Source organism: Orycteropus afer, unplaced genomic scaffold, assembly GCF_000298275.1.
Source record: "Orycteropus afer afer isolate SDZICR_OR568_19922 unplaced genomic scaffold, OryAfe1.0 scaffold00272, whole genome shotgun sequence".
Classification (NCBI taxonomy): Eukaryota; Metazoa; Chordata; class Mammalia; order Tubulidentata; family Orycteropodidae; genus Orycteropus; species Orycteropus afer.
Window position 1 is genome coordinate 4,157,446 of NW_006921859.1, and position 16,296 is coordinate 4,173,741.

General features: G+C 39.8%; 1 protein-coding gene across 1 annotated transcript in view; it reads right to left on the reverse strand.

Moving 5' to 3' along the window:
* Window positions 1-16,296, reverse strand: part of HDAC1 (histone deacetylase 1) — a 41,238-nt gene that overhangs the window by 10,931 nt on the left and 14,011 nt on the right. The window contains 2 exon segments of the mRNA XM_042782249.1: window positions 304-421; window positions 13,173-13,285. Of these exon segments, the coding sequence (XP_042638183.1) occupies window positions 304-421; window positions 13,173-13,285 (231 nt within the window).

Here is a 16,296-nt window from a genome sequence, read left to right on the forward strand (position 1 = left end):
AAAGCTGGGACTTAAGTCTCCTATCTCTGCCTCCCAGGTCAGTGCTTTTTCCATGACAACAACTACAGTATTCTTGGAATAGTGTTATGAACTCAACTGGAAAAAATCCAACCCCTGTTCTTTACAATCAGGAAACAAGGAAAACCAGAGTTGAGAAAAACAATCACTTTGGCACCCATAAGTGGCAGAGGAAATCAGTTGTCAGTTGAAGGAGAAGTACAAAGGAAGACAAGGTAGGCCTCTCCAATTAAGCAGAGATCTAAATGGGAATTTGAGAGTAGGAAGGTAGCAGAATGAACTTACATCTCTGCATCTGCTTGCTATACTCGGACATGTTATCTGGGCGGATGGAGCGTAAGAATTTAATGTAGTCATCACTGTGGTACTTGGTCATCTCCTCAGCATTGGCTTTGTGAGGGCGCTGGAGGGCAGAGGGGAGAAAGAGCATGGATGTTATTCTTGACTACTGCCAGTCTTCATTCAGTCTATTTTGAATACTTATTTTCTGCCCAGCATTGAGCTAGGTGCTGTAAAGGATGGAAAGAAATAACTGATTAGATTTAAGCCTCAAGGAAAAAACGCTCTAGTAAAACAAGATTATCAAAGGACATTTAGTATCAGAAGACACAGACTGCAGCTCAAGCTCCGTTGCTTGTGCGACTCAGTATCTCTTGAGCCTCAATTTCCTCATTTACTAAATAGGGAAAATCATGTCTATCTCACAGGGGATTTCTGAGATTGGATGAGATTGTTTAATCACTTCATAAATTATATATATAAAAAAAAACCCACTGTTGTCAAGTCGGATCTGACTCATAGCGACCCCTCCCTGGGTTTCCGAGGCGGTATCTCTATGGAAGTAAATTGCCCAACTTTCCTTCCGAGAAGCGGCTGGTAGGTATGAACCACCAGGCTTCTGGTTAGTAGTCAAATGCCTTAGGCACTATGCCACCAGAGCTCCCCATAAATTATAATGCACTTTAACAATTATAAAGCACTTTAAAAATTATAACTACTTTTCCTTATTAAATGCAATATATAATTAGGGGCCAAATTGCTCCAAGAGTTCAAGACAAAGGGGTGACAATGATTGAAATAGATAAGAAATCTTTATAAATCATCACTCCTAATAAATCACATCCTCCCCACTAAAACTTTCTTGGCATGGTAATTTCCTGGTTATCCTAACATTCTTCCCTCTTTTTTCTTTAATTCAACTTTTCCACCCATCTTTTAAATGTACATCATCTCCAAAGATGATCTTTTTCTCTGCTTCCAAAAAACCAAGCTCACTGCTGTCGAGTTGGATCCCACTCATAGTGGCCCCTCCTTGGGTTTCTGAGGTGGTATCACTATGGAAGTAGAATGCCCAACCTTCCTTCTGAGGAGTGGCTGGTAGGTTTAAACCACCATCCTTCTGGTTAGCAGTCAGATGCCTTAGGCACTATGCCACCAGAGCTCCCAACTACTCAGCAATACTTTATAACCACTACCCATCTCTTAGTTTGTTGCACTGTGGTGGTTGTGTATTGCTATGATGCTAGAAGATATGCCACTGGTATTTCAAATACAACAGGGTCATCCATGGTAGACAGTTTTCAGTGGAGCTTCCTGAACAAGACAACTAGGAAGAAAGGCCCAGTGATTTACTTCCAAAAATTAACCAATGAAAATTCAGTGGGTCACAACAGAATATGGTCAGATATAGGGCTAGACGATAAGACCCCTAGGTTGGAAGGCATTCAGTACACACAGTGGCCGTGACCATGGACTCAAGCACACTGACTGCACCAAAATCACTAAGATGGAGCATGACTAAGCAACATTTCATTCCGTTGTACTGGGGTCACCATGAGTCAGAACTGACTCAAAAGCAACTAACAACATATTTTATAAAGCATTTTCACATACACAGTTTACATTTATTGAGTGCTTTACTCTATGCCAGGTACTCTTCCAGGCATTTTACATGCTATCTCATATGATGAGCCTCACAACAACTTTTTAAAATTCATACATTATTATCCTTACTTTGCAGTGAGGAAACTGGCAGAGAGAGGCTAAATAACTTGCCCGAAGTTACACATCTAATAATAAACTGGAACTGAAATCTAGAGGCCTAGCTCTGGATACTATTTTGATTCCCACTTAATTTAATGAGTAATATTAAGACTGAAGGGAGCTCTGGTGGCATAGTGCCTAAGTCAAATGCCTGCTAACCAGAAGGCTGGTGGTTCAAACCCACTAACCACTCCTTGGAAGGAAGGTTGGGCAATCTACTTTCTCAGAAACCCAAGGAGGGGTCACTATGAGTCGGATCCAACTCCACAGCAGTTTATGTTTATTAGGACTGAAAGAGGGATACTATCTTAACAAAAACACCCATAAGTAAAAGATCCATGATTTGGCCCCAAATACCAACTTGTTTTTACTATACTATGCCTTTTACCTTCTCCATCTTGGCAATGTCATCAAAGCATGGCTTTGGTTATTTCCTCTAGACTTCCCAAACTAACTCTTATCTTGATTTCTGTTCTGAGCTCCAGATTACAATTCCAAGGTTTCTCAGCCAGCTCTACACACAAATCCTAGAGGCAATTCAAATTCAACTGAATTCAACATATTACCTTAACTCTCAGACTCCTTTGTTACTATTTCTATTACTGATTCCAACATCCACCTGTATCATCTTTAACTCCCCTCTTACATGATTTCCTAATCTTCAATCTGTTGTCAGTCTCTTCACTATACTTCTATAATCTTGATTGCATTCACCAAGTATTTCTCCTTTTCTCTATGTTTTCTATCTTCTCCACCATCTACCCAGTTGCTCATGACAGAAACCTAAGTATCCCCCTTGAGTTCTCCCTCATTCACTACATTCAACTTTTCCTAAAATTATCTCCAATGTTTCTCTCAAACATGTCTACTTCTGTCCCCAGGTCACCATATATCTTGCTTACACTGTGGCAATGATACAACTAGTGTCCCAGTCTCCATCTTAACCATGGTGAATCTATTTTAAATCCCATAGCCAGAGTAATCTTTCTAAAACCCTTCAAAGGCACCATTTCTTCACAAGATCAAGTGTAAACTCTAGCCTGGGTTAAAAAATCAGAATAATCGGGTCCCTGTTCACCTTTCTAGCATCCTCTTAAAAGTGTTATGTTCTAGCCCAAAACCAAAAACCAAACTCATTGCTGTGGGGTCAGACCCGACTCATAGCGACCCCTCCTTGGGTTTCCAAGGCGGTATCACTATGGAACTAGCCCAACCTTCCTTCCGAGGAGTGGCTCGTGGGTACGAACCACAAGGCTTTTGGTTAGCAGTCAAATGCCTTAGGCACTATGCCACCAGGGAATACCAAATCCAAAGCACTAGGCAGTTTAGCTAACCTGGTGCTTAAAACAAACAAAAATTGGTGAGCAGAGAACGGACTTTACACAGCTCTAGCTGTTTAAAGCCATGAGGGACTTTAGGTCCAAGATTGCTTGATTCTTTTTAACTTTACAAGAGCCAGAAATGCAACTTTTAGAGTCAAATTTCACTATTTTTTCAAAGCCTGACCACTAACATCAAGTTCTTAAAAATATTTTGTGGGTGATGGGAAAAGATGGGAATGGATAAAGGTGATGGTTGAACAACATGATGAAGATAGTTACCACTGAACTGTACATGTGAAGAATGCTGAAATGGCAAATATTTTGTGACATATATTTACCACAATTAAAAAAAAAAAAAAAAAACCTGATTGTAGGTTAAACAAAACATGTCTGAGGGGACATGTTTGGCTCAGTCACACTGTTTTACTTGCAATTCCCTAAGGGAATTTTCTCACCTTTAGGCCTTTGTATATGCTATGGCCTAGAACACTGTTCTCTTCACACCCTTTCACTTGGCTAATTTCTATTATGTTAGGTTGCAACTGTAAAGTCAAGTCCCCCAGAAAGCTGTTCTTGATCCCAGAATCTCAGTTAAGTAACTCTCTGAAGTTCCCCCTCAGGAACTCTTCCCATCATCATATACACCAAACTGCACAGAAACCACCTGTATGTTTGGTCTACTCTAGGAGGCTAGCAGCAGGTCTGAATTATTCAAACTAGAATGGTGCCTGGTACTCAGCTTGTGCTCAATAAATATTGCCTTAAATTATTGCGTTATTTTTGATCTCCAAATGGGTCCCATTTATATCCAGCTTTATCCTCTTGTAATCCATCTTCCATACTGGTGTCACAAATATCTTGAAAAGTCAATGCCCTACTCTAAAACATTCAATGGCTCCTCATTTATGAAAGAAAAGATTCTAAACTCCTTGATATGACAATCAAGGAACTCTGCCAAGTCCTTTTCCAATCTAATTCCCCTGCCTTATTCCATAAATATTATACTCCAAACAATATATAACAAATATTATATTCCTCAGCAAGACCTATAGAGCATCCTACCACAATTGCTCATGTTCTTCCTATTAAATGAAATTAGTGCCTTACCCCAAGTCTCTGAAGGACACAGCCCAGCCCAAATGACATATCTTTCTCGCTGTAAGAACCCACCTTCATCCCAGGCCTCAAAGTTCCAAGAAATATGATCTCACAGTCCAAAATCATAAAATACATTAGGAAACAAGGCACTAGGACTGAGAGCCTATAAAAACAGCAAATAGAATAAGATCTACAGAGATTTTGTTGTTGTTGTTGTTACATGCGATTGAGTCAGATCCGACTCACAGTGACCCCTCCTTGGGTTTCCGCAGCAGTATTACTATGAAAGTAGATTGCCCAACCTTCCCTCCAAGGAGTGGCTGATGGGTTTGAACCGCCAGCCTTCTGGTTAGCACTCAAATGCCTTAGGCACTACGCTACCAGAGCTCCTACAGAGACTTTAGATATGTTTAAATAAAAGAGAATTTAATTCCAATTTTATATACCAGTAAACAACTAAAAAAGACGAAATTATAGAAACATACAATTTACAATAGCCTAAAAAAAAAAAATGAAGCACTTGGAAAAATATGTACATGTCCTTTATGGAGACAATTATAAAACTTTTTTGACAGCCAAAATCTCAAATACCTATCAACAGTAGGACAGGTAAACTGTGGTGTAAGTTTGACAAATAATATTTCTACATACATATTTGTATGTGCTGTAAGAATACCCTTAGATATAACAGAGCTAACAGGGGGCAAAGTTATGATAACTTCTTAGCTACAGCCAAACACCTTGAGAGAGTGAGTCACTGGGCCCATGGGCTTGGGATCATGGTCTCAGGGGACATCAAGCTCCACCAGCATAACATACTATACAAAAACATAGTCCTACACTGCAAAAATAAAATAATAATACAATAATTAAAAAATTGTTCTACATCTTAGTTTGGTGAGGAGCGACTTGGGTCTCAAAGGCTTGCAAGCAGCCACTTAAGATGCAAGAACTGGTCTTTCCTCGTCTGGAGAAAAAAAAAAAAAAAAATGAAGAAAACCAAAGACACATGGAAACAATCAGTCCAAGGGACTAGCGGACCATGTGAGTTTCAACATGACCATGAGACCAGAAGAAATAGATGGTGCCCAGCTACCACTGCCAACTACTCAGAAAAGGATCTGTACAGGAGATCCTGAATAGAGTGGGAGAAAAATATGGAACAAAATTCAAAATCATAAAAAAGACCAAGCTTACTGGTCTGATAGACACTGGTGAAAACCCCGAGACTATGGCCCCTAGTCACCCTTTAGGCCTGAAATTGAACTCACTCCCATGGCTTTAAGCCAAACAAAAGACAGGCTTACAAGATGAACAATTAAATCAGGTAGGTCATTCCTTAGAACAATCAACCATGGGAGATCAGAAGGGTAACATTTGCACAGGAAAATAATTCAGAGGAAAAGAATGCACAGGAAAGAACAACACAAGGAAAAGGTAATTCTAGGGAGGAGGTGAGACGACAGCTATCATATTACAGGAATCACAATCAATGTCATGAAAAAAAATGTGTATGAACTTGTTGAACGGAAAACTAATTTGCTCTGTAAATTTTCACCCAAATCACGCTCACTGCCGTCGAGTTGGATCCGACTCATAATGACCCTCCTTGGGTTTCCTAGGCAGTATCATTACGGAAGTAGATTGCCCAACCTTCCTTCTGAGGAGTGGCTGGTAGGTTTGAACTGCCAGGCTTCCAGTTAGTAATCAAATGCCTTAGGCACTACACTACCAGAGCTCCCATATATATTTTATGTAATATATGAAAATTAACTGAAAATAGGTCAAGGATTTAAATACAAAGACTAAAACCATAAAACTCTTAGACCTCTGGTGGCGTAGTGCTTAAGGCATTTGACTGCTAACTAGAAGGCTGGCAGTTCAAATCCACCAGCCACTCCTTGAAAGGAAGGTTGGGCAATCTACTTCCATAGTGATACTGCCTTGGAAATCCAAGGAGGGGTTGCTATGAGTGGGATCCGACTCAACGGCAGTGGGTTTTGTTTGGAATGCTTTTGGATAACTTTTTGACAATGGATTCTTAGATATGACATCAAAAGGACAAGGAACAAAAGACAAAATGGATAAATTAGATTTCAAAATTAAAAACCTTAGAATGACATTATGCTGAGTGAAATAAGTCAGTCACAAAAGGACAAATATTGTATTAGTCCGTTATTGTAAAAGTTAAGGAAAGGTTTATATATTGGAGGACATTTTCTTTGTTGGTTACCAGGGGTGGGAGGGGAGGGGAGGGAATGCTGTTAGATAGATAGAGATAAATATTGATTTGGGTGAAGAGAAGGGCAGTGTACCAAATGTGAGTGACCAATATGGCAGCATTGAGGATGAGAAAGACATAGAGAGTTACATGGGCAGTACAGACAACAAATATGAACCCTTTTGCATATACAGTACTGAGTTGTCAGTGAAAGCAAACATGGGTATATGGATGGATAGATAGGTGAGCAAGCTAAACAATTAGGTACGTCTAAATGCAGAATGTATCCAAGATCATATATAGGGTTGGCAGACAATGGGCCTATAAGTTCATGTGAATGATCAGAATTCCCAGGTGTATAGTAGAGCTGACAAGGGGCAAGGTTATGGTCATTGCTTGGTCACAGCCAGCTACCCAGAGGGACCGAGTAGTTGATCCTGCGGGCTTGGGACCATAGTCGCAGGGGACATCAAACTCAATTGGCATAACATACTATACAAAACATTGTTCCACCTACTACTTTGGCGAGTGGCGACTGGGACCTTAAAAGCTAGGAAGCTGCCATCTAGATGCAACAACGGGTCTCTCCTCGTCAAGAAGAAAGAAGAAAACCAAAATTAATGGAAACAATCAGTCCTAGCGACTGGTACACCATCCGATCTGCAACCTATACAACTATGAGACCAGAAGAACTAGATGGTGCCCAGCTACCACTGCCATCCACTTGGAAGCGATGTAGGAGATCCTGCATAAAGAGGGAGAACAATGTGGAACAAAACTCAAAATCATTTGGAGGCAAAAAAAAAAAAAGAAGGTGGGGACCAGGTTTGCTGGTCAATGGAGCCTGGTGTAACCACTGAGACTATGGCCCCTAGTTGCCCTTCAGGTCTGGAATTGAACCCACAACTGTGGTTTCCAGCCAAACAAAGTACAGGCATGTGAGTTAAACATTTACCTCAAGTAGACACACGCCCTGGAGAGAACAATCATGGGAGAAGGAAGGGCTGCTTATGCACAGGGAGATAGCTCAGGGTGCAGAAGAGTATGAAGGGATGGACACTGGGAGGAGGTAACTATGGGGAGGAAGTGGGAGGGGAGCTGCTGCATTGTAAATTTTGGTCAATGACATGAGACAAAGTATATGTGAACTGCTGTATGAAAAGTGAATTTACTCTGTAAATCTTCACCCAAATCCTAAAAAAATAAAAAAAAAAAAATCAGTTGACCTTCAATTGGTGTATGTTTTGCTTGTATATTCTCAACAACAAAATAAATTTTAAAGAAAAAAAAATCAGTTGCCCATAGATGTGTGGGTACATTTCTAGACTCTCAAGTCTATTCCGTTGGTCTATATGTCTATTGTTATACCAGTACCAGGCTGTTTTGATTATTACAGCTGTATAGTATGTTCTGTTTTAAAATCAGGAGACATGAGTCCTCCTACTTTGTTCTTCTCTTTCAACATTGTTTTAGCTATTCAGGGCCTATATAAAGTTGAGGATTGGCTTTTCTATTTCTGTAAAGAAGGCTGTTGGAATTTTGATCAGGATTGCAGTGAATCTACAGATGACTTTGCGTAGTACTGACATTTTAATAATACTGAGTCTTCCAATCCATGAACATGGAACATTGTTCCATTTATGTAAGTCTTCCTTAATCTTTTTCAACAGTGTTTTATAGTTTTCATTGATTAAGTCCTTCACATCCCTGGTGAGCCTTATTCTTGGGTATTTTATTCTTATATATAACAAATTAATTTTTTAAAAAACAAAACTCAGGAGAGTGATTAGAGTGGCGGGAATATGACTATTCACTGCATTACTAAAATATTTAAGTAAATAAATGAACAAACAAACAAAATAAACTTTTTTTAAAAGGAAGGTTAGGCAGGGGCTAACGATACTTAGGGAGCTCTGGTAGCATAGTGGCTAAGACACTTGCCTGCTAACCAGACGGCTGGCGGTTCAAACCCACCAGCCACTCCTCGGAAGGAAGGTTGGGCAATCCTACTTCCGTAGTGATACTGCCTCGGAAACCCAAGGAGGGTTCGCTATGAGTCAGGTTTGACTCGACGGCACATAACAACAACAACAATGATACTTATGAACCAAGGATAATAATTAGCCTAATTCTGTGCATCTGAGGTCTAATTAGAAAAGAAAAAAAAAAAAAAAAGCCTAAGACAATTAAATAGAAAATTGGAAAATGCGTGAATAGGAACTTTAACACAGAAATTTGAACGGCTAATAAATAAGCAAAAAGATACTCAACCTTGTTATTAACTAGGGAAATACATACACTATTTCATGCCTACCTAATTTGGAAAAAAACTTAAACCTGACAAAATCAAGTGTTGACAAGGACTAAGAATGATTGCTATTCTTCTACACTCTGGCAGTTGGGAACCAATTTGGCATTATGCATTAAGGCTGAAAAGGTGCATATATACTGATCCAGGAATTCCACTCCCAATATATCCTCTGGTGAAACTCTAGTATATGTGCAACAAGAGATACGTTCAAGAATGTTCACATCAGCAGTATTGTAATACAAAAACTTGAAATAAACCAAATGAAATAAACCAAATGAAATAAACCAAATAAACCATCAATAGCAACACAGACAAATTATAGTATATTCATCCAATGGAATACTGTGCTACATGGATCAACTGTGTGACTCTCAGGAATATGATAAGCAAAACAAAAAGCAAGTCACATAATAAATACTGTATGGCTCCATTTATAAAAAGCTCAAAAACGTGTAATATTTTTAAATGTATTATTTAAGAATATAAACTGGAAATAATGGATACTGATTGCATTGGGCATATCTGCTGCAAAAGATGCTTTAAGCGTTAAAAAAGCAAACTTGGAGGACTAACGTGTACCTGTCCCAAGTCATGGTATTTTCAATCACCTCGTATGTACCTGAAAGCTGGACAATAAATAAGGAAGACTGAAGAAGAATTGAGGCATTTGAATTACAGTATTGGCAAAGAATATTGAATATATCATGGACTGCCAGAAGAACAAACAAATCTGTCTTAGAAGATGTATGGCCAGAATGCTCCTTCAAAGCAAGGAAAAGGATATCATACTAGAGAGTCAGTAAAAAAGAGGAAGACCCTCAACAAGATAAATAGACACAGTGGCTGCAACAATAGACTCAAACATAGCAATGATTATTAGGATGGTGCAAGACAAGTCAGTGTTTTGTTCTACTGTATGCAGGGTTCCTGTGAGTTGGAACTGAGTCAATGGCACCTAACAACAACATAGCATTGAGCTTTTGGAAGAAGATCATCAGGTCTTTCTTCCAAGGTGCCTCTTGTTGTAATGTGCTGTCGAGTCACCCCAGACTCACAGCAACCCCTCCTTGGGTTTCTGAGGTGGTATCTCTACAGAAGTAGTTTGCCCAACCTTCCTTCCGAGGAGTGGCTGGTGGTTTGAACCGCCAGCCTTCTGGTTAGCAATCAAGTGCCTTAGGCACTATGCTACCAGAGCTGCCAACCTTCCAGGTAGTAGAGATTTGCACCACCCAGGGGAACAGGACCAAAGATTCACTATCAATGGAGATAGAGTGAGAGTAAAAAAAAAGATCACATTGGGGGAAAAAAAAAAAGGTCTAGAGCTTTGGGAAGGAGAGATTATACTGGTTTTGGTCTAGGAATTTAACTAACTCCTATCTTGTGGTTGAAAAAGGGTAAGGCCCTCAACAAGATGGAGGGACAAAGTGGTTACAACAATGGGCTCAGGTACAGCAAGGATTGTGAGGCTGGCACAGGACCGGGCTGTGTTTCATTCTGTTGTAGATGGAGTCACTACGAGTTGAAGCCAACTCAACAGCACCTAACAACAACAATAACAACAACAATCTGGTGATGTGTTACTATACTTAGCCCCAGGGATCAAATTGTGATTAGTCTATTTCTGGTAATTCTTATTCTTGTTATTTTTTGTAGGTGGTGAATGGTTTAAAGATGGCAAATGACCCAATGAGATATAAGGGAAATCTGTTGGGAAGCTCTTAGGAAGGGTTTTCCTCTTTAATAAAAAAAAAGGGGACAGGCAGTCATATCTCTGGAGCCTGTGGAGGTGGCTGGAGAAGCAAGGGGGGACTTTGGCCCCCCCACGTCCTCCCTACTTTAGATGCTATTATGTGAGGACATGACACCTGTAGCTGAGACACCCACCTCATGACTTAAAACAACAAACTTGAGAATAAAATCAAACAAGCCAACCCAGGATGGCTAAGCAGAAGGGCAGAACCAGACTGGATCGCTCAAGACATGGCCAAAAAATTCTGAGACCATCTAACTCTAAACTTCTCATTAATGATATTGTTTAGGAAGGAAGGAAGGAAGGACAGATGGACAGATACAGACTCTGGAATATGAAGTTTTGGGTTGGAGTTTAAGCTTGTCAGTTAATAGCTATGTGGCTTTGAGCACATTATTTAGCCTCTCTGAGCTTGTTTTCTCATCTGTAAGTTGTTATAAAGATTACATAAAACAATAGGCAAACTCAGGCCTGGCACCTAGCAACCTTTAATAAATATTAGTTTATTTTCTCTCTCACTTGAAGATTGGATCCATTTTTCATTATCTCAATATCACTCATGGAGGTTAACACAGTCCCTAGGATATGACAAGTATTCAACAAGAATGTGTTGAATGAAAGAAGTAAGGCTTAATGACTCTAGAAGATGAGTAAGATCTGACTGCATAGAATAAATAATCCTCTGTCAGGGCATGGCAGAATCTGATCTAACTTGAAGGGTTCTGAAGTCTGAGTGGCACAGGAAAGGAGGCAGGTTGGGGCCAGATTAACCAAAACCCACCAAACTCACTGCCATCAAGTCAGATCTGACTCATAGTGACCCTTCCTTGGGTTTCCAGGGTGATATCGCTAAGGAAGTAGATTGCCCAATCATCCTCCTGAGGAGTGGCTGGTGCATTTGAACTGCCAGCCTTCTGGTTAGCAGTCAAATGCCTTAGGCACTAAGCCACCAGAGCTCCTGGGGTCAGATCAGCATGGTGTAAATATACAGCAGGCTGCTCCTGAAGGTCTTGGCACTTACTAGTCTACAGTTTTTGTCTTCTGTCTCATTCAAGCATGTTCCTTTTAAATGCTAGCCTGCACCCAAGAGTGTCTGAAAATCTCTGCTACTTTTTATGTTTATCATTTCCAGCTGCCCTTCACACCTGAAAAAGCTCTCTGGTCCTAAGGTCTGTTTGCTCCTCTGTCCATGCTCCCCCTTGCTCCAGCCACCTCCACAGGCTCAGATATGGTAAGGTCCTCTGGGACAAAAGTTTCATCTCCTTTCAGTCTCTGAAATGGTGAGGAAGGATACTACTGCTTGCTTACTTAACACAGACTTCTACCAAAAGACACTTCTGTTCTAACTTTAAGGCAACATGGACCCATAGTCCCTCTTAATTTTTTCATTTGGACTCTTGTAATAGCCTCCCTGCTTCTATTCTAGTCCCACTGATCCATGCCTGGGTCTTTCCCAGTGAGTGTTCTAAAATGTGTGCCTATTCCTGCCTCTCATTTGAAACTCTTCACTTGCTCCTCAGTGCATCCAGAAGTTCAAACTGGGAACCCTTAGGCAAATTTGGCCCACGATATATTGATGTGTTTTATTTGTACAAAGTATTTTTTTAAAAAATACCCTGTGCCATTAAACCTGATTTTTTTTTTTTTAAACATAATATTGACATAATATTGACTTCCAGCTTCTTTTTAAAAAAACATGGAAGACCAGGTGAAAATCAGCAGGAGCTGAGTCGAAAGGTACACCCTCTTAGATATAGTCTGTATTCTCTAGTAACCAGAAATTGGCATCCAGTTTAACACAGCCCCAGTCACTTTTTTTTTTCCCAGCCATTGGTGTTTTTGACTCTGGCCCACAGGGATAGATCAGAATTCCTTAGTATAGCACATACAACCTTTGCTGACCTCTCCAGTTCTTTTTCTCCTCACTCACACCTGTGAACTTACAATTACAAGAATACCTGAATACTGAACTGCTTATATTTCTCTAACACGCCATATTGTTCTTACCTCTGCCTTTTTACATAAGTTCTTCCCTTGGCATATAATGCCAGTTACTTCCTGAAACCTAGGCTAAAATCTATTCAATGTTTAAGACCTTGCTCAGGTATCACCTCTAAGAAACATTCCAAGGTCCCCCTCCTCCTTCACTCCTCATTATCTCTAAATCATGTTCATTTTTAAACTGCTCCATACGCACACTGTACTACAATATATGTTTATATTAGTCTCTTCCACTAGTGTGAACTCTTTGAAAATAGAGCCTCTATTATTTACAATGCCTGCCACATAACAGTCTTTAACCTAGTTTAATGTATGAGTAAATAAGTAGTTGAGAAAATTAGATAATGAATGACACATAGGAAACAGAACTGATGCGATTAACAAAAAGTGGGGCTCACAGTAACTCACATAGATTTCCATCTTTCGGTAGAGACCATAGTTGAGAAGCAAATTGTGAGTCATGCGGATTCGATGGGGCTTCATTGGGTGACCTTGTCCATAATAGTAATTTCCAACATCCCCTGAAGAAAAAAGAATGACAGCTTCAGTAACAGATATATACTCCCAGGACATCCCAGGAATTCTTACAGCAAACTCCTGAGAAAATGGTCTTTCTGGCTCATTTTTAGCCCTTAAGATTCTCCTAAGATACAACAAGTGGTCTCTTCCCATCTGGAGCAAAAGAGATGAAGGAAACCAAAGACTCAAAAGAAGAAAGTAGTCCACAGGACTAATAGGCCATATGAACCACAGCCTTTTCTAGCCAGAGACCAGAACTAGATGGTACCTGGGTGTCATTACCAACTGTTCTGACTAGGGACACAACAGAAGGTCCTGGATAGAATGGGAGAAAAATGCAGAACAAAAATAAAATTCCTAAAAAAAACCCAGACTTACTAGACTGATAGAGACTAGAGGAACCTCTAAGACTATCGCCCTATGACATCCTTTTAACTTGGAACTGAAGCCACTCCTGGAGGTCTCCTTTCAACCAAATAATAGACTGGCTTATGAAATAAATAATATCACCTGTGAGGAATGTGCTCCCTTACAATTACCTAAATGAGAATAAATGGTCAAATTTACCCAAAAGCAAATCGGAACAAACAATATGGAAATAATGAAAATACTGATATGAAAATTATAACCAATGTCACAGAACAATTTGTACAAAAATGGTTAAATGGAAACCTAATTTGCTGTGTAAACTTTCACCTAAAATACAATATATTAAAAAAAAAGGATTCTCTCATCTTTAGGTTGTTTTTTTTTTTTAAAAAAAAAAAAGCAGAGGACCCTGATGAAGTCAGCACTTAAAGGATGTCAAAGTCTAGCCCAGTTTCTTCCCCTGGAACCTACAGGTACTAGGATAGCATAAAGATTCATTTCAAAGCTACTGGGTAATAGCAGCTAGTGAGAAGACTATGCCTTCTCCAGCAAAAAAATAACTATCACTACTCAAAATTATTGTAAGCACAGTTCTACTTTCACATATTGAGACACTTTATGGTATCATTCTCATCCATTTCCTTATTGGATCTTCACAATAACCCTGTAAAATAGATAGGAAATATTTTTCCAGTTTTATAGATAAGAAAACTAAACTCTTCTCATCTCTCGCTTCATTTATAGCAATAGCTTTCCAATTGGTCCCTCTGCCTTCAATTAAAATTATCTGTCACACTATTATTACTAGTTATCTTTCTAATCTGCAGCTCTGATAATATCCTCCCCCTGCTCAAAAATCTTTAACAGCCCCTCCAGGATAAAGAGTAAAGAATAATCTCATTAGCCTGGCATTCAGGACTTAAGAATCTACCTTTCCAACTTCCTTTCCTGCTACCTACTGTCATTCCCTCTACCACAACACACACATTCACTCCTTTATTGGTCAAGACTGGAGTTGGCAAACTATGGCGCTAGAGCCAAATCCTTGGCCACCTGTTTTTGTAAATAAAATTTTATTGGAAAACAGCACACCATTAGTTTGTATATTGTCTATGGTTTCCACACTACATTGGAAGAACTGAGTAGTTACGTAGTTGCAACAGTAACCCACCCACATAGTACACAAAACCTTAAATATTTACTATGTGGCTCTTTACAGATTTAGATATACCAGGTTATAGTCAGCATCCTGAACATGGCATTCACCTTTCCTATCAAAGTACACCTTATTTAGACTGCTCCTATGACTTGGAATGACCTTCTTTCTCTGATGACCTCAGCTCAAGCCACTAATTCCTTCCCAATCAGAATGGTCTTTTCCTCCACATGCGGTTTGCATAGCACTTAATTTTGTTTTGTATTTGAGTTATTTGAGAAGGCAGTAGGAGTTCAGTGGTAGCATTTCTTGCCTTCAATGTGGGAGACCCACGTTTGCTTCCTGGCCAATGTTCCCTAAGCATAGCACCACTTGTTTGTCATTGGAGGATTGCATGTTGCTATGAGGCTGAACAGGTTTTAGTGGCGCTTCCAGACTAAGAAGAAAGGCCTGGTGATCTGTTTATGAAAAGTCAGCCAATGAAAACCTTATGCATCACATCAGTCTGATCCCATGGTGTATGGGGTCGCCACGAGTTGGGGACCAACCTGAAGGTAGCTAACAACAACCTATTTACATATGTATCTATATCTGCAAGAGTGAGTGCTCCTTGAACAGAAGGGCAATGTTTGCATAGGGAGATAGCTCATGGGACAGGAGTCCATGAAAGAGAAGAATCAGGGAAGCAGTAAACACAGGGAGGAAGTGAGAAGAGAGCTGTTACATTGTGGGGAATTGCAGTAAATGTCATGAAACAAAATGTATATGAACTGCTATATGGAAAATGAATTTGCTCTGTAAACTTTCACTGAGATTACAATAAAAATTTTTAAAAAGACAAAAAAAAACTCCACAAACAATAAAAAAATAAGATTAAAAAAAAAGAGTGAGTGTTCTTTGAAGACGATGAATATACCATGTACAACTCACTGCCCTCGAGTCACATAGCGACCCCTCCTTGGGTTTCTGAGGCAGTATCTCTACAGAAGTATATTGCCCAGTCTTCCTTCTGAGGAGTGACTGGTGGGTTTGAACTGACAGCCTTCCAGTTAGCAGCCAAGTGCCTTAGGCACTACACCATCAGAGCTCCCATACCATGTACAACATAGACTCAATGAAGTGCTTATAATGAATGCTAATTAATAAGTAATCCGGGAGTCAACTATTCTGACTCCAAATCCAGTATGGTAAGAGCAACACTAGGAGATTACCTCAGTTTGTACTTAAGCTAGAGGGCTCTGTGGGTCCACTTGGGTAGTAAGGTCCTTGTACACTGTCCCAAAATCAAGGAAACGACATACTCAAAAGACCTATCACTTAGAGCCCATCAGGATGAGGCAGAACTTTCAGCACCCAGTGGAAAAAGTCTCAATTTCATACGCATAGATGTTTAGTAGCCCTAGGAACAGGCTCCATTCTGGAGAGCAATTCATTCTGGGGAATGTCATCAAGAGAATCTAAGCCAGAGAGGCGGGGCAAGATGGCGGA